Consider the following 24,821-nt stretch of genomic DNA (forward strand, 5'->3'; position numbering starts at 1 on the left):
AGTGTCACATGATCCTTCAGAAATCATTGTAATATGATGATTTGCTGCTCAAGAAACATAATAATGTTTAAAACGGAAAATGTTTTGTGGAAACCATGACACACTTTTTGAAGAAAAGAGAACAACATTTATTTGAAATAGAAATCTTTTCTAATATTATACGTCTTACGGTCACTTTTGATCAATTTCTTTTAAAGAAAAAAATCTTACTGACCCCAAACATTTTAATAGTAGTGTCAACTAATGCAGAAATGGCTGGTGTGAAGTTATTTTGTGCATTAAAATTTCAAATAAAACCTAAAATAATATAATTGTACAGTCAAATATTTAAAACAGGCATAGATTTCACTCTCTATGTTGACCACAGAGAATTTAGAAGCCAAAAGACACTTAAAATTAGAATAATTTTATTTTCTGACACTTTACTATACTTATCCAAAATAAAGTCACAGACCATAATAACCACTTGATCATTTTGTAAATGTTAATAAATCAGTTTTATTTCAGGCTTAGATCTGTATCTAATGTATGAAGTTAACTAAAGGGTTTCTTTGGACTTTAAAAACATTACACTGACAGAAAAAAGGCCGATATAAAGGTGTTACTACAGCGTTAATCTCGACCGCTGAGTCAGTTGCAGAATCGATATGATTCAAGCCAGTTTTTGTGGTTCACAGCCCAAATGTAAGATCAAGCGGAAGGTAGCAGACTGGGGTGTTGCATTTTCTTGAAGGATAAAGGGGAAGACAGGCAATCTTTTTAAAGGGACATAGCGCTGGACAGTTCAGAACACACTGTCCACATGGCACGAGAACTCAAGAGGCATAGTATGAGGATGTGCTTACGAAATCCTAGTGGAGGAGACGGTCTGGACGAGGCTTCCATAAGCTGTCTACAACCTGGAGAGGCCTGATAGTCTCTCAAGAGCCTGCTACACTTCCTCTAGGACAGACTGACACAGGATATCCTCATATTGTGACACACAGACACACACGGTGTCAAACTAGGATATGCAAGACATCTTCATGAAGACAAAAGCGATGCAAAAAACCCTAAAAAGGAAATAAATTACATATTTACAATGAAATGACAAACATGTGCAATTGAATTACAAATGGAATTACAAAAATGTAATAAAAAACTATGTTATTCATAAGGATTTGTGTCATCTTGATACACAATAGCAACATAATACAGTGGACTAGTTCTCTCAAAAATTAAAATGCTCATTATTTATGTCATTCCAAACCCATATGGCTTACTTTCTTCTGTGGAGCCAAAAAGGATATATTTTGAAGAATGCTAACGCTGCTTTTTTCCATACAACGAAAGTGAATGGGGACTGGGACAGTCGCACTCCAAAAAGGACTAAAATTTTAAGACGGTTGAAGCCATATAATAGCTTTGTGTGAAGAACTGTTTGAAATTTTAATTTTTAAGGGAAGATTGCAAGTGAAAAACAACTTACAATATTAGCTTTGTGTGAAGAGCTTTAAATTGAAAAACTAAATTACAATTTCAGTCTATTCCTCACACAAAGCTAGCGAACAACTTCTGAAGAGCTGAAATGTGACGTACAAGTCAAATGAACAACTCTTGTGATACTTTTATGGTTATTTTTGTCATTTCTGAAGCTCAAAACTTCCAGTCCCCATCCACTTTCATTGTATGGCAAAGAGCAGCGTGAACATTCTGAAAAATATCTCATTTTAAGCTGCACAGAAGTCAGTCATACGAGTTTGGAACTAATTTTGAAATATTCACAAAACTACCCTGCAATGTAAAGATTTGATTGAAATGATCCTAATATCTAATACTAGCTAAACAAAACATCCCAGCACAGTCTGATCTGCCTGTTTCAAGGCACATCTATCGTCCCTTATTAACGCTTGTCCAGGAATTCATCTACACTCTACATTTATTGGAAAAATCCATCTAATTTCTTAAAAATAATTTGGGTTTGTCGAGTATGTATGCGTTTTAACTATACAAAACAAAATCAGGACGACCACATTAGAAGTTGTCGTATGTGCACTGAAATGATAAAGTGTGTGTGTTAGTGTGTGTCTACTACAGCAATTTTTCCTCCTGGTCTTGAGTTACCAGCACTCATTTCATCAAAATAATCATCGTAATATCGCCCCATAATTCATCGCTCGCATTCGCCAGTGGAGAGGCTACAGGTCCATGACTAAGACAAAGACGATACAATAATTTCCCTTTATGAGTATTTTTCTAATTGATTTCTATACCAGGTGCACAAACAGTAACAGGTGCAGTTTAAACGATCGAGTGCAAACAGTCTCCATATCAGGAAGTAAAGATGCAAAGAGTCTCTTTAAGATGTGTGAATGGAATGTGTGTGTTTTCAGTAGATGTAGTCCTTAGTGTTTGTTAGGAGAGCACAGAGAGCGTGACGCTTCCCCGCTGCTTCTTCAGTATGGCCACTGCCTGCTCGTGTGTGACGCCCTCCAGACTCTCTCCGTTAACCGATAGCAGCTGGTCGCCGCGCTTCAGACGACCGTCCACCGCCGCTGCCCCCTGCAGGTAGGAGGAGGACAGGATTATTTATTAATTTACAGAATTAAATGACCAAAATTGACAATTATTACTTTCGATGATGCTTAACAGATCATTAAATGTACCAAAATATTAAAAAAATAATATTGAAATTATATTTATATATAACATTAAGTATTATTATTATTGCATATACATATATAAATATAAAATATATAACACATATTTATAACATTAAGTATTACTATTATTACATATATATATATATATATATATATATATATATATATATATATATATATATATATATATATATATATATATAATACATATTTATTTGATATGCAATGTTTTATATTTCCAAGGACCCACGCAGGGCATTAACAGACCTCCAGAAAGGTTGAGTCATCATCAAATAGTATCACAAAACATTCATTGTTTCTAGGAGAATATGAAGGGTCTTATCTCTGGATATGTTTGTGTGAAACAGAGCTCTGTGCTGCTCCCTGGTGGCCACAGCACAAACATAGCAGTATGGTCAGCACAATGCTCACCTTTTCATATTGCACAGATATTATATGCAGGGTTCAGAACATATTTAAGAAAAATATGCAAGTGTCTGCAAATGTTTTTATTTTAACAGCCTGTTATATATATATAAAAAAATCAAAATTACTTCATTTATATTGCTTAAACAGATACTACATACCAGTGTTCTTTTAGTATTATTTATATACTGTTATATTATTTATTAATATTTTAAATTAGCCTTTATTTTTATATTTTTAGTTTTCATTTTAATTGTAGTTTAAGTTTTAGAAATTTTGTTGTGTGTTATTGTCATTTTTATTCGTTAATTTCTATTTAATTGTAATTTATTAAAACTGTTTAATTTTAGTACTTCAACAAACTTATTTCAGTTAGCTGACAAGGAATCATTTAAAAAACTTTTATCATCTCATATTTATATTTTGTTTTATTTTAGCTTAATTAATAAAAAATAATAATAATAAAAAAGCACAAATGTTTAAATGTCCTATTCAGCAAATTCAAGTGAAGATAGTCCTTTAAAATGTAAAATAAACTTAAAGGGTTAGTTCACCCAAAAATGAAAATTATCCCATGACTTGCTCGCCCTCAAGCCATCCTAGCTGTATATGACTTTCTTCTTTCAGACAAACACAGATGGGAGTTATATTAAAAAGTGCTTTCAGTTTCATTTCATCTGGAAATGAAGACAGGACCTGATCCTAGAGGAATTACCTTGCTGAAGACTGTTTTAACATAGATGGGAAGATCTCCATGTGGACTCCCAAAGCCGCCAACGATACTGAAGCCCAGCCCCTCTGAGCCCTTCTCCAGAGTGATGGTCTTTGGCTTGGGCGTCCTGTTAATATCACACAAACACAGAACAAAATCATATGCAATCCACTGAGACTACTGTAGCAGAATGTTTAAAGTCAATGCCATGTGACTAATGGACGGTGATGTCACTCACTCTGGTTCCACCGGCCGGACCTCTGGGTTGGCGCTGGGGGTGGAGCTACTGGACAGACTCTCCACCTGACTGGCTATGGCACTGATGTTGGTGTCAGCCACCACCTGTCAATCACAGATGGACACCGTCAAACATTCAAATTAAATTAATGACTTACTGTCTTGAAGCCTACTGGAGGTGTTTTCTTCCATTCAGACTTGTGTGTTTGTTTTTAGAAATGACTGTCTGCCTGTAGATAACAGAAAAAGGTTCTCTATGTTGTGTGTGTTTGGCACTGAAATGCATCCTAACACTCCTTTAATGTTCTTCTTGGCGACTGTGGGCGAATGATCGCTCGGGCGCTCATCAAACCTCTGTCAGAATCAAAAATGCCTTTTTTCCTGTCACATTTCATTTACATTTTCCTCTTCCATTAAACTCTGGGCTGGCTATGAGGGCAGTGGTATATTAATTTGCATATTTAATTAACGGCAAAGCAATTAAAAGTAAAATACACAACAATAAACAAAAGCTAATTAATGAATGAGACAACAACAGCAGTGAGACACTCCCAAGTCATCACAGTCGCTATCACACCTACACCTACTGAGACAAAGACAGAAAGAAAGAGAAAGCGAACAGCAAAGACTAAAAGAAAAAGAAAGAGAAAGTGAGAAAGAAAAAAGTTAAGAAAGAAAGAGAAAGAAATACAGAAAGAAAAAGAAAGAGTGAAAGGCAAAGACAGAAAGAGAAAGAAAGAAAGAAAGAAAGAAAGAAAGAGAAAGAAAAAGAAGGAGAAAGAAAGAGAAAGTGAGAAAGAAAGAAGTTAAGAAAGAAAGAAATACAGAAAGAAAAAAATAATGAAAGGCAAAGAAAGAAAGAGAAAGAAAGAAAAAGGAAGAAAGAAAGAAAGAAAGACAAAGACAGAAAGAAAAAGGAAACAGAAAGAAAGAAAGAAAGAAAGAAAGAAAGAAAGAAAGAAAGAAAGAAAGAGAAAGTGAGAAAGAAGTTAAGAAAGAAAAATACAGAAAGAAAAAAACAATGAAAGGCAAAGACAGACAGAGAAAGAAAGAGAAAGAAAGAAAAAGGAAACAGAAAGAAAGAAAGAAAGAAAGAAAGAAAGAAAGAAAGAAAGGCAAAGACAAAGAGAAAGAAAAAAGAAAGAAAGAAGTTAAAGAAAGAAAGACAGAAAGAAAAAGAGTGAAAGGTAAAAGAAAAAGAAAGGCAAAGACAGAAAGAAAAAGAAAGAGAAAGTGAGAAAGAAAGAAGTTAAGAAAAAGAAATACAGAAAGAAAAAAGAATGAATGGCAAAGACAGAAAGAGAAAGAAAGAGAAAGAAAGAAAAAGGAAACAGAAAGAAAGAAAGAAAGAAAGAAAGAAAGAAAGGCAAAGACAAAGAAAGAAAGAAAGAAAGAAAGAAAGAAAGAAAGAAAGAAGAGTGAAAGGTAAAGAAATAAAAAGAAAGAAAGAAAGAAAGAAAAAGAAAGAGTGAATGGCAAAGACAGAAATAAAAAGAAAGAAAAAGGAAACAAAGAAAGAAAGAAAGAAAAAGGAAAGAAAGGAGGAGAAAAGAGTGAGAAAAGAGGAAAGATTGATGAAAACAGAAAAACAAGCAAGAAAAAAAAAGTGCTTGAAAATAAAGTAGTTATTGTCCAAACAAAACTTTCTGCCACGTTGATAGGATGTCAGAGTAAATAGCCTATAAATTACTTTTTTTTTTTTTTTTTTTTTTTTTTTAAGTAAGTTAAAAATGTAATACCCAGATTGCTGCTATGAAGTTGGTAGATGTCAGTCTGGGTGTTTGCCAGGGTGTTGCTAAGCAGTTGCTAGGGTTTTCTGAGGAGTTTTAGCATGTTGTTATGACACTGCTAAGGTGTTGCTATGCTGTTGCTAGGGTGTTCTAAGTGGATGCCATGGCACTGCAATGTAATGCATTTTCCTGTGAGTGTTCTAAGTAGTATTTACTACACTACTATATGGTGCTGCTAAGGTGTTGCTAGGGTGCTCTGAGTAGTTAACACTTTTCAATACTGCAGCTAAGTTGCAATGTGGTTCCTAGGAGGTTTGAATGGTTTTGAACACATTGCTATGCAGTTGCTGGGTTTTCTGAGGAATTTCAACACTGATATGCCACTGCTAAAGTGTTGCTATGGCAGGGGGTTTGGAGTAGTTTTTAGCATGTTTTGTTGTGTTGATACTTAGGAGCTGCTATGCAGTTCAAGTGTGTCGCTATGCTGCTGGTTTCTGGTCACTGTGATTTTGCCAAATAAGACATGTTCCTGGATCAACATTCAAGTCTGAAAATTTAGTCTTAACCCTATTCCTACCCCTAAACCTAATTCTACCCATAACTTATCCCTAAAATCCAAGGGGAAAGATAGGTGAATAACATTGACGTAGAAGCACCTAACCCTGTTTGCAAGGGTTGTCCCTCAAATCTGATTGGTTGATTGGAATGTTGTTCCAGGATCAACAAAGATGTCTTACTTGGCAAAATCACAGTGATCCTGGTTTCTAAATGGGTTCAGAGTGTTTTATAGCATATTGCTTTGCAGTAAAAAAGGAATTTTAACAAAACCCTAAAAAGGAGCAATAATAATGGTATGTTCACACAACAACGATGTACTAAAAACGGAAAAGTTTTTCCTTCGCGTTTTTTGTGTACAGACGACAACGTTGTCAAAATGATCCCCATTCACACGGATCCATAAAAACGATCAAAACTGCTGTATTATTCACGGCCGGCTAGTAGTTGGCGATGTCACTTTGTAACGATACACTTCGCACCTTTAGACTAAACACAAAATATGCATGCTCATGATGTCACACGGAGACAATAACAATATCATTTTCAAAAACTCTGAAACCTGTTTTCAAAAGTTTGCATTTTCACGCCCCCAAAACGCCATTGTCATGTAAATGAACGGCCAAAACACATAAAAAGCTTCACATTTTTAGTTGAAAATGGTGTTGTGTAAATGGCCGCCAATAGTGAAGTTTGTTTGCAACAAAAAATAAATAATTTAAAAAAAGAGAGAAAACCAGAGACAATGTGGGAGAGTTTGTGAAAGATAAATACTTCAGTAGGGTGCAACACTAAACTTCTCATAGAAAGCACATGATCACAACCAGAATGACTTTCCAGGGGCTAAAAATGCAAAAAAAAAAAAAAAAACAATATCAAATTGTCTGATTTCTGAGACATAAGTAATAGCACAGGGCATTACATATGTCCAATTAAACATATAGCAGCCAGAGAGAGAGAGAGAGAGAGAGAGAGAGAGAGAGAGAGAGATAGAGTATTCTCTCTCAAACGAGTGAAGAGAGAATGAATGAGTGAGCGAGCAAGAGAGAGAGAGAGCTAAACAATAATTGCTCTCTGAGCTGCTGTAATCAGGGCTTTGCAGGCTGGGCTCCCCTGTTTAAAAGCCCTGTGCATTCCTCCTGGAACCGCGCAGATAACGGCACATTTGCATAAAGAACTGGGATTATCTGGCAACCCGCGTGCAACCGCCGCACAGCTGCACACGGCTGATAACAGCCCAGTGACACAGCACCAACCACTCACACACACACACACACACACACACAACCATGAGTCCAAACAAACACACACTCACACATATACACAGCACACTGTCCTTCGATACACCGACTCTGCTAACACACACTGATAACCGTACAGAACATATACACAGAGCGGCTCTGCATAGCAATAACAACACACAATACAAGCGTGTATACACACATCATTGAGACCACACCTACATGCAAAAATGCTACAATACACCACTTACAAAAAAGTACCATGGTAATACCATGGGATTCTTAGATAAGCAAGTTTGGTATCTGATATCCACTAACAATACCAACAATTTTTATATGAACTCCACATACAAACTTAAGGCGCTATTATCAAACTAGTAGTGGGTTACGGGAAATTTCTGGGGATTAAGAAGAAACCCACCAAACAACTCCTAAAACATTTGAAATAAATGTGGGGTATATCATGCACCACACCAGACGGGTCGGAGGGTCTGTTCAGTGCCAGCGGCTTCTTTAAAGCTCGGCTTCAACCCACGGACTGTCTGCCGTGATCCTGTTAACAAGTACACTGTCTTCAAATCACATTACCTGATGTGAGTTCCCTCATTAGCTAGTCAGCGAGCGAGAATGCTGTGGCTAATTTGAATTGTGGCAGCCTTGGCACTTCATTGAACTAGTTTATCATAAACTCTTTAGCAGAAGAAGAGTCAGAGTGAGAATGTAAATGCAAACACGTCTAGCAAATCAAGCTAGGTTTCACAAATCGGTCTGTTGTGAAATGTGCCAGAATTTATAACACCCCGCCCCTTTTCAGCGCTGCTCTCGTTGTGTTCTGTCTTCCGTTTGTATTTTCACAGCATGAAGGTAAGATCTTACAGATTTTTGAATGAACCACTTATGGCATTGACTTCAAATATTACAATGCTTAATGATAACTTTTGTTAACTCTACAATAATTAAATACACTTCACCAGCTAATTACTGTTCGACTGTGATGCCATAGAAATATCCAGAGCTACTGCAAAAACGGAAGTTCAAATACAAAATTATTTAATGTAAGTTAACGCAACAGTAACGCAAGAATGCACGTGCCTGTTTTTGGTCCAAAAGTACTGAAATTGGTCGCTTTGTTCGCCATGGTCTACATCATGAACTACGCCACTGCAAGTAAACATCTGAAAGTTGGCATATTTAATGAACAAACAGTATTTTTGAGTTGAATGTGTACCTGGAGGACGATGGTGCCGTAAGCATTCTTCAGTATATTTACAACATCTCCGTGAGTCAAGCCATCCAGAGACTGAGAATTGATGCTCACAATCCTGTCGCCTACCTAAGAGAGGTACATTAAAGGAAAAATTGCTTAAAATCCATTCACATGGATACAAACCCAATCCCCAGCAGTGCCCTTCACACCCAAACCACTGAGTAATGCTTAATAACTCTCAGCCTGAGTCACACATGACAAAAGTGAAAAGTAAGCAACAGAAAGGAACGGGAAAAGCAAGGTTGATGTACTTTGAGGCGATGTGTCTTGGCTGCCACGCCATTGGCCTGGATCATGGCGATGAAGATGGGGATGTCGCCCAGCGGACTGCCCTTACCGCCGGCTATACTGACACCCAAAGCATCGGTGGGACCCTGAGAAAGCGAGAAAGTGAGAAAGTCACTGTTGAAAGATGAAACTCCTGAGTACTATATACAGAGGCATTCGGAGGCAAACAATCTTACCCGTGTGATCTCCACTGTCCGAATGCCTGGCTCTGTTCCTGGAGGGATAAAATGTCAGAAACTAACTTTTGGATAACAACTCTTCAAGAGTTTGAAATGTTTACATAAAAATGTTTCGTTAATTAGAAATTCAACTATTATGAGTTTCTAAGAATTTTACTGAGGAACACAACAGTGGTCAGGTTGGAAACAGAGACACAAAGTATCCAGATAAATTGCCAATATCCATCCATTTTGGGTCTGACAATAGCTAAATCTACTTGGCTGATGTATGTCAGTTAGTCACTGCTACAGTAACCCCCCAAAAAAGTACAGTATGTGCAATGGGACCACAGGTTTGCAATGCATCGGCCAAACATTTGTGCCTGATTTGCGTTTTTTTATAAAGTATGTTTCTATACAAAGGGTACTGTTGTTGCCAGAAATTGGTCAAAATGTGCGGTCTACACCGCAAACTATATCTCTACAAATACATGTGATTATTTTGGTACCTGAACCTGAATCTACAATGATTCAAAATTAGAAACATAACTGAAAATATTTGGCGTGCATACCAATACATCGGCCAGATTACCAGTATTTTCAGCCATTTTGTGTTCATCAGCATCAAATATGCCTACTTTGCAGTTTTGTACCAGTTACATCAACTGATAAAAGTGTTAAGTATTTATCTGCATTATATTAGCCTTTGTAAAATATTCCCAGATCACTAGTTTGAACCCTGCAACAAGCAAACCATGAGCTACCACTAGATGGCAATAAAACTGGTTAATCTAAATGATGAATTGTGATGGTGCGAACATTTTGGAGCAAAAAGGGCCATTTTTATTTTTACATCTTTTATTGTCAATAGTGTAGTGATATATGAAGCACAGCTCACAAACAAAGTCACTTTCAAACCAAGCAGCTTTCTATTGCATGGTGAAATCTTCCGCCCTCACGCAAAATTCCCAAACACATGGATGTCTAATGACATGACTGGAAATTCACTGAACAATGGTACATTTGAAAGCAACTTTAAATAAGTCTAAGAATAAACCATTTCTATTCAAATAACAGAAGAAAAATCAACAGCAAACTCTTAATTGATTATAGCGACACTTTCTAAGCAACACTGCTAGCTGTCGACAGATAAGAAATGTGTTGTTTTAGGGCTGATTTATAGCATTTTTATGGCTGTTTCCTGGCACTTTCAGTGCTACTGTGGTGCAAGAAGTACCTGTGCTTTTATTGTTGGGCTCTGTGAAATTTCGGCTGTTGTTGTTGAGGCTTTGAGAAGGGAGCGGGGCCACAGCAGGGAGCGTGGGGGTTGGGGTGCTGCTGTTGACGCTCACGTGGCTCATCTAAAGGAGAAAGAGTTGGCTGAAGGTGCTATTCCATATACAAATACAGAACATACTCATGTCATCACACATGCATACGTCTTGGTTAGTGTCATGTGAGTGCATGCTGACTTGCTGACACAGACTCCCTTTGCTTTTTCAGGCAATATGGATGAATAACACAAACAGATGCCCACAGCCATACACTGCTGGTTCGCCGGTCCGCTAACATGCACTATTGACTGGGTTAGAGTTTTGCATGCTGGTTTTTAAGACGTGGCAGGGAAGCCCAACAAGGTGTCGGATGCGGGCTACACACCTGACTTCCCTGGGAGGTGCGTCTGGAAGAGATCCAGGAGGCAGCCTTCAGTCGGCCCAGTTCCAACAGCACCTTGCCCCTGGCGCACTGCAGGATCACAGCACACACGTTGACGCACACACAAGTTTGGCATTGTGGGCCGTCTTCTTGCTCATATCCTCTCAAACACACTTTCACATACTTTCGAGAACCTTCACATACATGCAAAGACCTGATGCCACAACACGACATCTCATCCAGAGAGCTTGACTCAAGCCAACCCAATCGAGCTGAACTCCACAGAAAGGGCACAGCCAAACAACACAGGCTCAATGCATCCTCATTCAAGCCAATATTTCCCACAATTACACCAAATGCCACAATAATTGAGCCTCTTTTTGTCCTTTTCAAAACAACATTATTGTTGAGGCATTTTCATACTCTCAAATGTGACTTCTCGAGTAATACACACACGTATACATACATACATACATATACACATATCTCTCTCTCTCTCTCTCTCATATTATTATATATATATATATATATATATATATATATATATATATATATATATATATATATATATATATATATATACACACACACACACACACACACACAGTGGGTACGGAAAGTATTCAGACCCCCTTACATTTTTCACTCTTTGTTATAATGCAGCCATTTGCTAAAATCATTTGTTCATTTTTTTATTTCCTCATTAATGTACACACAGCACCCCATATTGACAGAAAAACACAGAATTGTTGACATTTTTGCAGATTTATTAAAAAAGAAAAACTGAAATATCACATGGTCCTAAGCATTCAGACCCTTTGCTCAGTATTTAGTAGAAGCACCCTTTTGATCTAATACAGCCATGAGTCTTTTTGGGAAAGATGCAACAAGTTGGATGGTAAACGTTGGTGGACAGCCATTTTTAGGTCTCTCCAGAGATGCTCAATTGGGTTTAAGTCAGGGCTCTGGCTGGGCCATTCAAGAACAGTCACGGAGTTGTTGTGAAGCCACTCCTTCATTATTTTAGCTGTGTGCTTAGGGTCATTGTCTTGTTGGAAGGTAAACCTTCGGCCCAGTCTGAGATCCTGAGCACTCTGGAGAAGGTTTTCGTCCAGGATATCCCTGTACTTGGCCGCATTCATCTTTCCCTCGATTGCAACCAGTCGTCCTGTCCCTGCAGCTGAAAAACACCCCCACAGCATGATGCTGCCACCACCATGCTTCACTGTTGGGACTGTATTGGACAGGTGATGAGCAGTGGCTGGTTTTCTCCACACATACTGCTTAGAATTAAGGCCAAAAAGTTCTATCTTGGTCTCATCAGACCAGAGAATCTTATTTCTCACCATCTTGGCAAACTCCATGCGGGCTTTCATGTGTCTTGCACTGAGGAGAGGCTTCCGTCGGGCCACTCTGCCATAAAGCCCCGACTGGTGGAGGGCTGCAGTGATGGTTGACTTTCTACAATTTTCTCCCATCTCCCGACTGCATCTCTGGAGCTCAGCCACAGTGATCTTTGGGTTCTTCTTTACCTCTCTCACCAAGGCTCTTCTCCCCCGATAGCTCAGTTTGGCTGGACGGACAGCTCTAGGAAGGGTTCTGGTCGTCCCAAACGTCTTCCATTTAGGGATTATGGAGGCCACTGTGCTCTTAGGAACCTTAAGTGCAGCAGAATTTTTTTTGTAACCTTGGCCAGATCTGTGCCTTGCCACAATTCTGTCTCTGAGCTCTTCAGGCAGTTCCTTTGACCTCATGATTCTCATTTGCTCTGACATGCACTGTGAGCTGTAAGGTCTTATATAGACAGGTGTGTGGCTTTCCTAATCAAGTCCAATCAGTATAATCAAACACAGCTGGACTCAAATGAAGGTGTAGAACCATCTCAAGGATGATCAGAAGAAATGGACAACAGAAATGGACAAATATATGAGTGTCACCGCAAAGGGTCTGAATACTTAGCACCATGTGATATTTCAGTTTTTCTTTTTTAACAAATCTGCAAAAATGTCAACAATTCTGTGTTTTTCTGTCAATATGGGGTGCTGTGTGTACATTAATGAGGAAATAAAATAATGAACAAATGATTTTAGCAAATGGCTGCAATATAACAAAGAGTGAAAAATTTAAGGGGGTCTGAATACTTTCCGTACCCACTATATATACACATATTTATATACACACTGCCCTCCAAAAGTTTGGAAACACCCCTGGCAAAATGTGGTTTTGGACGATATCAGCATAAATCCTTATTTTTTGGTGCAAGTACATTACAGTAACTTGACATTGTCATTGAAGATCAGCAATAATAATTTTCATTTTGATTACATAATAATGGCAATATATACATGTCAAAGTCAGACATGCCCCTTTGCCAGCTGTGATGCCTGGTTGATGGTTTAAACTTGGCCCAGGTTTGTAAAACATTTTTGGGTCAGCACACCTTAATAGCTTCAACAATTGATTGGCAATGAAGTTTAGAATACAATGAACCAAATAGAACCCAGTTTAGGTCAGATAGCTGCTAATGGTGCATATTTTGATGAATCGAAAAAACTTTTTAATGTATAAACTGTTTATATAATAAAATATGTTTTCATAGTTTGTGTTGTCCCTTATCAGTGCAAAATTATCACAAATTAAAAAAAGATTCATGCCAATATCTTTCAAAACCCCACTTTTTTTAGGGTGTTTCCAAACTTTAGGAGGGCAGTGTATATATATTACATATTATATATTATTATGTGTGTGTGTGTGTGTTTCGTTGTACAATTTGAGATGTTCACATAAAATAAGTGGCGCTTTTATTTTATTTTTTTTGCATTTTGTGTGGGAAAAATTATTATCAGCATTTTGTCTTTTTTTTTTTTTTTTGCAGTTTGGATAATGCTGTAGCTTGATGATGGATTCCATCAGTACAAATCACTGGGGAACGCTGAAGTGAACCAAGTTAAAGGCCCTTAAGTGTTGGCTGTTACTTTAATTTCAATGTCTCAAAACTTACAGAGAGGCTTGGCTATTGTTGAATATCACTTTCAAGCACATTGTTGAGGAAAGCTGATATGCTGACCATAGCAAAAACGGTCATAAACTGATCTGATGCTACTGCTTAAACTAAAAAAAAAATCTGGAGATGACCAAAAACCGTTGAATGAAATGTGTTTTAGTCTGATTATGCATCTGAACCACATCTAAACAAATGAAATGGGTGGGGTAGATGCCACATTTAATATGACCTGTAAGACTATATATCCATCATAGCCTTTAATTTGTTTGAATATAATTAAATATGGTGCCTACCCTGATCATTATAACTGTAAGATATGTAAAATTCGGTGTTTAAATAAGAATTCATACATTGTTTATACAGAGCAGACCTCAACGACCTTCAAATACACAATCAAATAGCACCCCCTGCAGGTAAATGGAGTGGACCTGCGCAGTGGCACCTAGTGGCAGCATCCCGCAGCTGCTGCTCCAACTAAATCTGCTCATGTAATCTGGTTTTGGAACGTGTTGTAAGCAGGGCTTTTTTTTTTAGGATTCAGGCAGAGCTCACCTTGAGAATGGCGGCGACGGTCTCCTGTGAGGCCTGTCTCATGTCCTCTCCATCCACAGACAGGATCTGATCACCCTGCATCAGTCTGCCATCCAGATCTGCCGCTCCACCCTTCACCACATCAGAGATGAACACACCCTTACCATTTCTGGAGAGAGAAAAGGAGAAAGAGGAAGTTAAGGAGATACCCACTCTTGAAGAAAATGTTGTTTCATTATTTTCTTTTTTTTAAAGTTATTACTGTATTGTATGGAGCCCTGCACATGACATGCAGACAAAAATATATATCGTAGCCACAAATTAAGAATTCGCTCCCAAGATTTATTAATTCACTCCCTCATTTTAATAAACCGTGGCCATGCTGAACTAATTTGTTCCCTCATTTTAAATGATATGGCCACGATTTACTAAACTAGGGAACAAATTATTATATTGTGTGCATGATTTACTTAAAACGAGGGAACAAATTAGTAAAACATGTTGATGTATTAGTAAGTTGTGGAAACAAATTATTCATTTGTGACCAAAATATACATATTTTTTGTCATGTAATATGATGCATTGTATTGTATTATTATAAAATTATTGCATCGTGCATTTTGTTTCATTTTTTAAAAATTATTATTGTATTGTGCATTTCATTCTATTATTTTATTTGAAAATTATTATTGTATTGTGCATTTTATTATATTATTTGACCATTATAATATTGTGCATTTTGTTTTATTATTGAAAATTATTATTGTCTTGTGCATTGTATTATTTTATTTTAATATTATTATTTTACCATGCATTTTATTTTATTAATTCATCTTACATCTTTATTTCATTTTCATTATTGTTATTTCCTGTTCTCCTCATAAGAAAAACACGTGCATCCTCACCTCTTCCCGACGATGCTCAGGCCCAGGCCACGGCCGGTTCTCTTTTGAAGTTCAACCTGAATCACGTCAAGGTTTTCCTCGTCCCTGTACTGTGCCTCGTCACGCAGGACAGTCAACCGCACTTTTGCCGGTGTTTGCCGTAGAGCAGCTATTGCATCTTCATGAGCGACGCTGCGCAGGTCCACTCCATTTACCTGCAGGGGGCCACATATTATTATATTATATTATTAAAAAAAAAATGTTAAAACCCTTTAACATTGGCAGTCCGATCAAATAATGAGAAAGAAAGAGTTAGAAATCATGGCTGATATTATTTCTGGTTCATTCATCATACAAAAATGGAAGGTCAAAGTTGAGCACACTGCATTGTGGAATACAGTATTGTGTACAGTATGCTCTGAGCAATATTGTTACTGTAAAATTGCAAAAATTAAAACTTTTAAAAATCAGATTTGGTAATTGAAATAAAGCTGAAATAAAATAAAATATAAATATCAGATAAAAAAAAAAAAACGTTAAAAACCCTTCAATTACAAATGTTGCGTTGGCAAGTAACTGAAATAAATGTTTAAGTTGAAGTACTAAAATTACTTTTAAAATTACTAATATAATTATTTAATATATTATTTATATATGTATATGATTATTTTAAAATTACATTAAATTAAAATGAAAACTGAAAATATAAAAATGAAAGCTAATTCAAAATATTAATAAAAGTAGCCTATATAAATAATACTACAAAATAACATTTAAAATAATACTTAGTATAGCTGTGTGTTCTACGCTACTCTATGCCCAGAAGATGGCGCTATTATCTAAGTTAAGCACAGAGAACTACTGCTCAGATCTAATTATTGCAAACACTCCTAGTCTCATCCCTCTTATATTCTTATTATTCACAATAACACCAAGCCTCAAACCAACATCAAATTTCCAGTTTGCTCAAGGCAGAACAGCTGTCAGTGTCATTACAAAGGGGCGTCCCGCTTGACAACCTTGCAACATGCTCTAGCTAGCATAAACAAACCTCGAGAATCTGATCTCCGGCCCAGAGTCGACCGTCCCGTGCTGCCGCCCCCTCCTCATACACTTCATGAATCACTATGGCATCCTGAAAAGATGAGAGAAATATGTGTGAAGATGAGGAATATGGTAACAAATATCTTTCTTAAAGGGCCAGTTCACAGCTCACTGGAGGGGGAATATTATCACTAATATTTCTTATATATCACTAATATACTAACATTTTTGGCAGTAAAAAAAATTTGGTCTGTTCACTGCACAAAATTCAGAAGAATTGTAATATGTGTCATATGGATCTCTTTTATGGTACTTTTTTTTTTTTTTTGAAGCTTGAAAGCTTCAGTCACTATCTATTGTAATTGAATGGAAAAGAGCAACCAGCAAATTTTTGAAAACATCTCCACAGTAGAAAAAAAGTGGTATGTTATGGAGCGACATGAGGGCGTGCAAATTCTGTTCCCCATCACCTATAAAATCCTTTTATATAAAAACACACACTGCTGAAAACCTGTGGGGCCTGAGGGTTAGTTTTGTTGACTTCATAGAAGCCTTTGACAGCTAAACTAGCCCACAGTGCAGGAGTGCTGCAGAATTATGATGGCGATGTGGCAGTGCGCTGATAAAAGCCAGAGGCGCTGCTCATCTCTGCAGCCTGGCAGAGAAAGTCAGGACAGACAAAAAGATCCCGCTATAACCTGCCTATTCTGATGCAGCCCTGCGGCTCACCGGAGAGGAGTCCTGTCACAAACACACACACTCCTGATACTTTGACCAAGCCCACATGGAAGCTGTGCCTGCACACAGCTGTATCGGCAGCTGAACTAACCAATGAACACATCATTTAGGGTATGTATGCATGAATGCATTTTTGTTTTCTATATGAACATACGCTGACAATACGTAGCAAATGCATCATTCTATCAAATAACTACCTAGCAAAACTATCAAAATCTAATTGTTACTGGTATTTTCAGCTAGTTTTCTGTAAGGATAACAGGTGAAAAGCCTGGACCATGAAAATGTGTCTTGAGACGCCTGCATTCTGCATTGTTCAATACCGGTGCATTTTAGTCAAGCAATTTTTGAACAAGGCATCCTGGGCATACAGCTCCAAATGTATGTAAAAATAAACAATAAAAATGGTCAAATTTTGATGTCAGATTGATTTTGACAAACTGACATTAAAATGATCTCTTGATGCATGTCCTTCAATTAAAGCTGCTATATGCAATTTCAGTCGCTTTTTTACATTAGACAGAAAAAACTAAACAGAAATTTTAAACAAAAAATACAGAAAAACTAAAATCAAATACAAAAACAAGACAAAAAACAAAACAAAACAGAAAAACAAAAGGATAAAAAGAAAACAAGTATAAACAAAAAAACAAAAATACAAAAGACAAAACAAAAACAAAACAAATACAAAAGGAAACAAAATAGAAAAAACTAAAATACAAAAGACAAAAAGATGCACAAAAAATAAATAAATAAATAAATAAATAAATAAAAAGCAAAGCACACACACAAAACAAAAACTTTATATTTCAAAAGCGTTTTAAACATTTTACTACTTATACCGTACCAGCTGGGTATCTTTGCCGCCGACTATACTAAGACCCAGTCCAGACCGGCCTTTAGAAATCTCGATAACCGTCTCTTGTCCTGGAACTATGGGACATGTAGCAGGGTCTGAAACAGAGAAAGAGAGATAAAGATGATGCAACTCTTTCATGTTGTGTGCTTTAATAAAACGCTCAGAGCAAAACAGAAAATCAATTCTTCTTTGGAAAAAACAACTGTCAGTGTTCAAAGAGGCTGAGGCGAATCCACACGGCAGTGCTGTTTCTTTCATTTCAACTTGAATTTAACATGCATTTGGGCACCACAGATTGCAGCGCAAAAAGTGTATAAAAACATGAAAATTTAACTAACAACATAACATGTTTTCAGTACTATTCGTGTGTTTCACCTTTGCTGCAGTACTCAAAGTCGGGGCTGGTGCCGGAGACTGGCGCGGATGATCCCAAGGAGGTGACCTCCAGAGAACCTGCTGAGGGCTTGGTGGAATTCCTCTGGATTTTTGGAAGACTGGTGATCTGAGGACGGTCCAGGACAAGGACGAGTCAGCAGGAACACAGTAAACAGTTTAACCTCTGTGTCTCTGTTTCTAACAAAGCTGCCATGTTTTGTCTGGGCAGAGCTTTAATGTCTTGGCACCTGTTTAGACAGTGTTGTATAAAGTATCCTATCGTCTTACTCAAGTAAAAGTACAGATACCGTTATGGAAATTGACTTGAGTAAAAGTAAAATTTGCTCATAAGAAAAATACTTAAGTATTAAAGTAACTGATATTAAACGTATTTAAGTATTAAAAGTACAGGTACATTTTATAAATAATGCCACAGGTGATTGAAATGATGGCAGCCTAACTGAAATTGTGTTAGGGTTTGTAAGAGTTATTAAAGAGATCGTCCACACACAAAAAAATTAAATTATATCCTTTACTGACCCTCATGTTGTTCCAAACCTGTATGAATTTCTTCTTCTTTATATCACTAAAGAAATGCATACATGTTGGGATTAACATGATGGTAAGTATATAACAGAATTTTGGGGTAAACTATCTCTTTAACTCAAGAACTGAATGATTCAAATGAGAGTGTCCTACTACAAATGCACTGTGATCCATAAAACAACAAAATAAAGCAAACTATCTAGAGATAAAACTGCAGTAAGATGAATTCACTCAGACATGTCTGGTCTTTTAAAAACACAAGATGCAGGACGGTGGAAATATAGGAGGAGCAACAGTCAAAGATGTCAGTCTACATGTATACATAGAAGAACAAGCTTTTCATCTTTATCATCACTACCACCGACGGGAGAGTTCGCTCACATATCTTATCACACAGATAAACACAGATTAAAACTTACATAAATAGCATATTCAATTTAGATCCAGTGGAGAGCCGTTACAAATTGTTCTGTGTGCTTGTGCTTCTCAACATTTAGATTTGTGATGAGCGAAATTAATCATTCACATCTCTTCGCGAACCAGTTTGACAAATTCAAAGGAACAGAACTGATCAAAAGATTAATTTGAGAACTGGATATCGCTATGACTGATCAGCAAAGACTGCTGTGACGAGCAGGGCGGGCGAGAGCCGTGAGGGAACGGCGCAAGGCCGGTGACGCGAGTGATAATGAGCGTCACCTGCGAGGCGTGCCGGCCACACAAACATAATAAAACATAAAATAATATCCAGGCCTGGTCCTCTCTCGTCCTTCACTGTAGTCGCTCCTCTGTGAGGGACTCAAGGCCGGTGCGCCTCCCAGGTGAAGCTCATTAACACTCGCGCCACCGGCCTCGCGCCGTTCCCTCACGGCTCTCGCCCGCCCTGGTCGCCACAACTGCTTTCCATTATTTTTTGCACCTTGCAGCTGCAAATGTAACAAAAGGGTCTGGACAAATGTATCGGAGTAAAAGTATCAAATTTCTCTTTAATACGTAGTAGTAGAAGTCAACAAAATATTTATAAACAAGTAAAGTACAAATGTGACCCTGGACCACGGGTATACAGGTGCTGGTCATATAATTAGATGAAGACTACTGACTTGACAGTTGTCCAAAAGACGACCATTGACACCTTACACAAGGAGGGCAAGACACAAAAGGTCATCGCAAAAGAGGCTGGCTGTTCACAGAGCTCTGTGTCCAAGCACATTAATAGAGAGGCGAAGGGAAGGAAAAGATGTGGTAGAAAAAAAAAAGTGTACAAGCAATAGGGATAACCGCACCCTGGAGAGGATTGTGAAACAAAACCCATTCAAAAATGTGGGGGAGATTCATAAAGAGTGGACTGCAGCTGGAGTCAGTGCTTCAAGAACCACTACGCACAGACGTATGTAAGACATGGGTTTCAGCTGTCACATGTCAAGCCACTCTTGAATAATAGACAGCATCAGAAGCGTCTCGCCTGGGCTAAAGACAAAAAGGACTGGACTGCTGCTGAGTGGTCCAAAGTTATGTTCTCTGATGAAAGTAAATTTTGCATTTCCTTTGGAAATCAGGGTCCCGGAGTCTGGAGGAAGAGAGGAGAGGCACACAATCCATGTTGCTTGAGGTCCAGTGTAAAGTTTCCACAGTCAGTGATGGTTTGGGGTGCCATGTCATCTGCTGGTGTTGGTCCGCTGTGTTTTCTGAGGTCCAAGGTCAACGCAGCCGTATACCAGGAAGTTTTAGAGCACTTCATGCTTCCTGCTGCTGACCAACTTTATGGAGATGCAGATTTCATTTTCCAACAGGATTGGCACCTGCACACAGTGCCAAAGCTACCAGTACCTTGTTTAGGGACCATGGTATCCCTGTTCTTAATTGGCCAGCAAACTCGCCTGAGCTTAACCCCATAGAAAATCTCTGGGGTATTGTGAAGGGGAAGATGTGATAAGCCAGACCCAACAATGCAGAAGAGCTGAAGGCCACTATCAGAGCAACCTGAGCTCTCATAACACCTGAGCAGTGCCACAGACTGATCGACTCCATGCCACGCTGCATTGCTGCAGTAATTCAGGCTAAAGGAGCCCCAACTAAGTACTGAGTGCTGTACATGCTCATACTTTTCATGTTCATACTTTTCAGTTGGCCAAGATTTCTAAAAATTAATTGGTCTTAAGTAATATTCTAATTTTCTGAGATAATGAATTTGGGATTTTCCTCAGTTGTCAGTTATAATCCTCAAAATTAAAAGAAATAAACCTCTGAAATATATCAGTCTGTGTGTAATGAATGAATATAATATACAAGTTTCACTTTTTGAATGGAATTAGTGAAATAAATCAACATTTTGATATTCTAATTATATGACCAGCACCTGTATTTGTAGCAATAGCCAACAATACATTGTATGGGTCAAAATAATAGATTTTTCTTTTATGCCAAAAATCATTAGGAAATTAAGTAAATGTTCCATGTTCATGTTCCATGAAGATATTTTGTAAATTTCCTACCGCAAATATGTATTAAAAATATATATATTTTTGTGAGTGGATATGCATTGGTAAGGACTTCATTTGGACAACTTTAAAGGCGATTTTCTCAATATTTAGATTTTTTTTGCACCCTCAGATTCCAGATTTTCAAATATCTCAACCAAATATTATCCTATCCTAACAAACCATACATCAATGGAAAGCTTATTTATTCAGATGACGTATACATCTCAATTTAAAAAAATTTACCCTTATGACTGGTTTTGTGGTCCAGGGCCACAAATATTTACAAATAAGTATTTGTACTTTGTTACTATGCACCACTACGTTCAGAGAAATAAAAATCTGGACCAACGTACATGCAGCTCAGTTAAAGTCGACATGAACATGAACTTAAAATTAATGTATTAATGTTGACTTTAAGGAAGTTAAATACAATATTAACTTGAAAAAAAGTTAAATGAGTTGCAATTTGCAACTCATTGTGTCGAACGAACACACACATGTAAGTAAACAAACACACCTGTTCTACATGAGGCTTGGGCGGCTGTTCACTTGGAGACTCCAATATTTTCTCTGATGATTTCAGCTTCTGAAATGATTAATATACCTTAATTAGTTTTATTGCTCAGTACAAAAAGGCTACACAAGCTAAATTTAATGGAACAATTATGAAACATTAATGGCACTTTTTGATTCATGAGTAAAGGATGGAAATGCATTAGTGGCGATACAATACATTTCTTAAACCACAGTATGCTACATTGTTTTCTCATGACTTCACTATGTTGCATGTTTAACTCAGTGAGTGGTGCCTGTCTGTTACCTTGGAAATAAATGTGTGCATTTTACATTTCTCCATTTTCCATAAATACAGAGGGGTTCTGACATTCAAAATGTAATTTAATTTAATGATGAAAGTAATTGTTTTGTTAAATAATTGAAACCAAAGTAATAAATAAATAATATAAATTCTAAAAGTATGAATATAAATGCAATTATAAATACAAACAAACAATACAAATGATAAATTTATTTATAACAAAAACAGAAATAAATCTGGGTTTTTAATGGATACAGTATACCAAGCACAGTATACGTTTTGCAAAAATAGTACAAGTAATAAGGTAGTATGCCATACCGAACATCTGGCTGAGACTGTTCCTCACCTTTAAGGATGACTCTCCATCTCTAAAACTATTCAGCGTCTGATCTCTCTGCATGGGGCTCACGGTCGGCGCCAGACTGGGTTGATCCTGTATGAGGAGTCAAGCAAACAGGTAAAATAAAGCATCAGGCCTAGATGCTCCCCACAGAGCTTCAACTAGGTCAAAACTGCAGTCGCTACCTCCATCTAGGACAGAGTTAGGCTAGAGGCAGCTGATGACAATGAGCTGCTGTTTAGAGCCAAGCGCCCGCAAGGCGGTCTCAACTGTTTGTTTACCAGAACAAATCCACATTTAGGTCTGCAACAGCTGGTTCAAACTCAAACTGACAATGAGGGGATAAAAAAGAAGGAATAGAGTCGTAAAACGCTGAGTCAACAGTCATTACTGTTTTCATAATGATAGCAATAGGTTGCCACGTTCTTGCATCATATCTGTTGTAAAGTCAGACACACTGTCTTACAAGCATACAAGCATGGCATACTGAAATAACCTATTTTATAAGACTTTTTCTTCACTAAAATTTTTATTGGACACTATTTGACTTAAAGTACCCCTATTATGCTGTGGATATTACCATTCATGTAGTGTGTAATTGAGCTGTTTGTGAATATAATAAGAATATAATGTTTTGTACTGCCTGAAATGAGTCGTCAGTAATTCCAGTGTTACTTCCAGCACAAACATTTTTGCAAAATGTTTTTCATTGGCTGCCCGTCTACTTTGACCTGCCCTCAAACACTGTTATTGTAGCTGTGTGTAGTTGATCACTGCGTATCAAGCACTGAGGAAGCCTCTGGAGCTCTAATTCAGTTATGGTAATGGGTGTTTCGTTTCTGACACATGCTGTAAGCAGTAGACCAATCACAACAGACTGGGCCATCTGACCAATCCGAGCAGAGCAGGCTCACGGAAAGGAAGGATTTAGAGAGCCCAAAGCTTTTATAAAGCTGTTTCAGGCACTGTGAGAAAAGAGGTGATGCTGCAATGTATATTATGAGAAAATTCAAGTCTTTTTTGACCTTGGATGAATGTAAACCATAGGCGACCTCCAAAACAAAACTAGGAAGCATAATGGGCACTGTAACAGTATTTTTAATGTATAATAATCATTATTATTTGTATAATTATATAAAAATCTGATAAAAATGTATCATGTATCATGGCCTCTGACCCTTACATAAAAGGTTGAGGGTGTTGATGTGGCGAGGACTCACCTTGATTATAAGTGGTTCAGGTGAGCTTCTGCTCAGAGGGAGGCTTTCGGGTAACAGTGGCTTCTCTGTTGGAACTGGAACTGCTGGAGTATTTTGATGCATCTGAAACAAGAGCTCTGTAATCAGTTGAACTCCTATAATTCTATTTTTTAGTATTTAACTAACAAATAAAAAATATAAGACATTATCATATATGAATATTAATATAACAATATAAATATATTAATATTAAATGTGATCTCTATATTTATTTTTAATATTAAATTCAATAATTTAATAATGTATTAATTTATAATGTTTTTAATATTCTTTTTTTTAAACCCTGATGCAAAAATGTGGCACATCATGGTACATATTCAATGTTATTTGGATCATGATTTTGGAAAAATGAGTTTTAATGGTGGTCAACATGGTGACGAAAAAAAAACAGACTTGAAGAGAAGAAGATAATCTTCAAATACTGAAAATAACAATGTCAAATGTTTTAGATCTTGCCTACATCAAGGACATCCAATAATCTAAAATTGTGAGATGAGTCAAAGGAACTTCAAAGCCATTTTATAACTATTTAAGGAACTGTCTGCAGGTTTTAGAGACACTGAATATCTAAATAAATGAGAAAATTAGTTCTGTTCCATTAGGGAACAAGCCTAAGCAAAAGACATGTTTAACAGGTGACTATTTATAATGTATTGTACCTCACTGGAGTAGAATGAGGAAGGCTGGGAAGGAAAAGGAGCGACAGCCATTTGATTGAGAGCATCTTCATTCCTATTAACAGACATCAGTTCACATGTCAGTTAATTCTTAAAGGTAAACATTAGTTTACAAAAATATTCATAAAATAAAATTAAATATATAATGTGTTTGGAAACATTACAATTTTTAAATGTTATTAAAAGATGTTTTGTCTGCTCAGCAAGACTGCATTTATTTAATCAAAAATACAGTAAAAACAGTAATATTGTGAATTATAATTATAATTTAAAATAACTGTTTCTATTTGAATATATTTTAAAATGTAATTTATTCCTGTGATGCAAAGCTGAATTTTCAGCATCTTAAGTCCAG

At 37.0% G+C, this 24,821-nt stretch overlaps 1 protein-coding gene across 12 annotated transcripts in view; it reads right to left on the reverse strand.

Moving 5' to 3' along the window:
• Positions 1-232: 232 nt before the first annotated feature.
• patj (PATJ crumbs cell polarity complex component) overlaps positions 233-24,821 on the reverse strand; it is a 128,723-nt gene continuing 104,134 nt past the window's right edge. For 11 of the 12 annotated variants that reach the window (XM_067396064.1, XM_067396060.1, XM_067396063.1 and 8 more), the window contains 17 exons: positions 24,449-24,521; positions 23,751-23,852; positions 22,537-22,623; positions 21,891-21,959; positions 18,348-18,474; positions 17,961-18,067; positions 16,383-16,466; positions 15,353-15,546; positions 14,469-14,616; positions 10,916-11,002; positions 10,494-10,617; positions 9,275-9,312; positions 9,062-9,184; positions 8,772-8,876; positions 4,019-4,122; positions 3,784-3,907; positions 233-2,541 (listed from right to left, as the gene is read on the reverse strand). In XM_067396064.1, coding sequence (XP_067252165.1) covers positions 2,395-2,541; positions 3,784-3,907; positions 4,019-4,122; positions 8,772-8,876; positions 9,062-9,184; positions 9,275-9,312; positions 10,494-10,617; positions 10,916-11,002; positions 14,469-14,616; positions 15,353-15,546; positions 16,383-16,466; positions 17,961-18,067; positions 18,348-18,474; positions 21,891-21,959; positions 22,537-22,623; positions 23,751-23,852; positions 24,449-24,521 — 1,843 coding nt within the window. In that variant the 3' untranslated portion in view covers positions 233-2,394. The remainder of the gene's footprint in view (positions 2,542-3,783; positions 3,908-4,018; positions 4,123-8,771; positions 8,877-9,061; positions 9,185-9,274; positions 9,313-10,493; positions 10,618-10,915; positions 11,003-14,468; positions 14,617-15,352; positions 15,547-16,382; positions 16,467-17,960; positions 18,068-18,347; positions 18,475-21,890; positions 21,960-22,536; positions 22,624-23,750; positions 23,853-24,448; positions 24,522-24,821) is intronic. The other variant, XM_067396067.1, reaches the window with a different exon arrangement.

This window comes from Chanodichthys erythropterus, chromosome 10, assembly GCF_024489055.1.
Source record: "Chanodichthys erythropterus isolate Z2021 chromosome 10, ASM2448905v1, whole genome shotgun sequence".
NCBI classification, from domain to species: Eukaryota; Metazoa; Chordata; class Actinopteri; order Cypriniformes; family Xenocyprididae; genus Chanodichthys; species Chanodichthys erythropterus.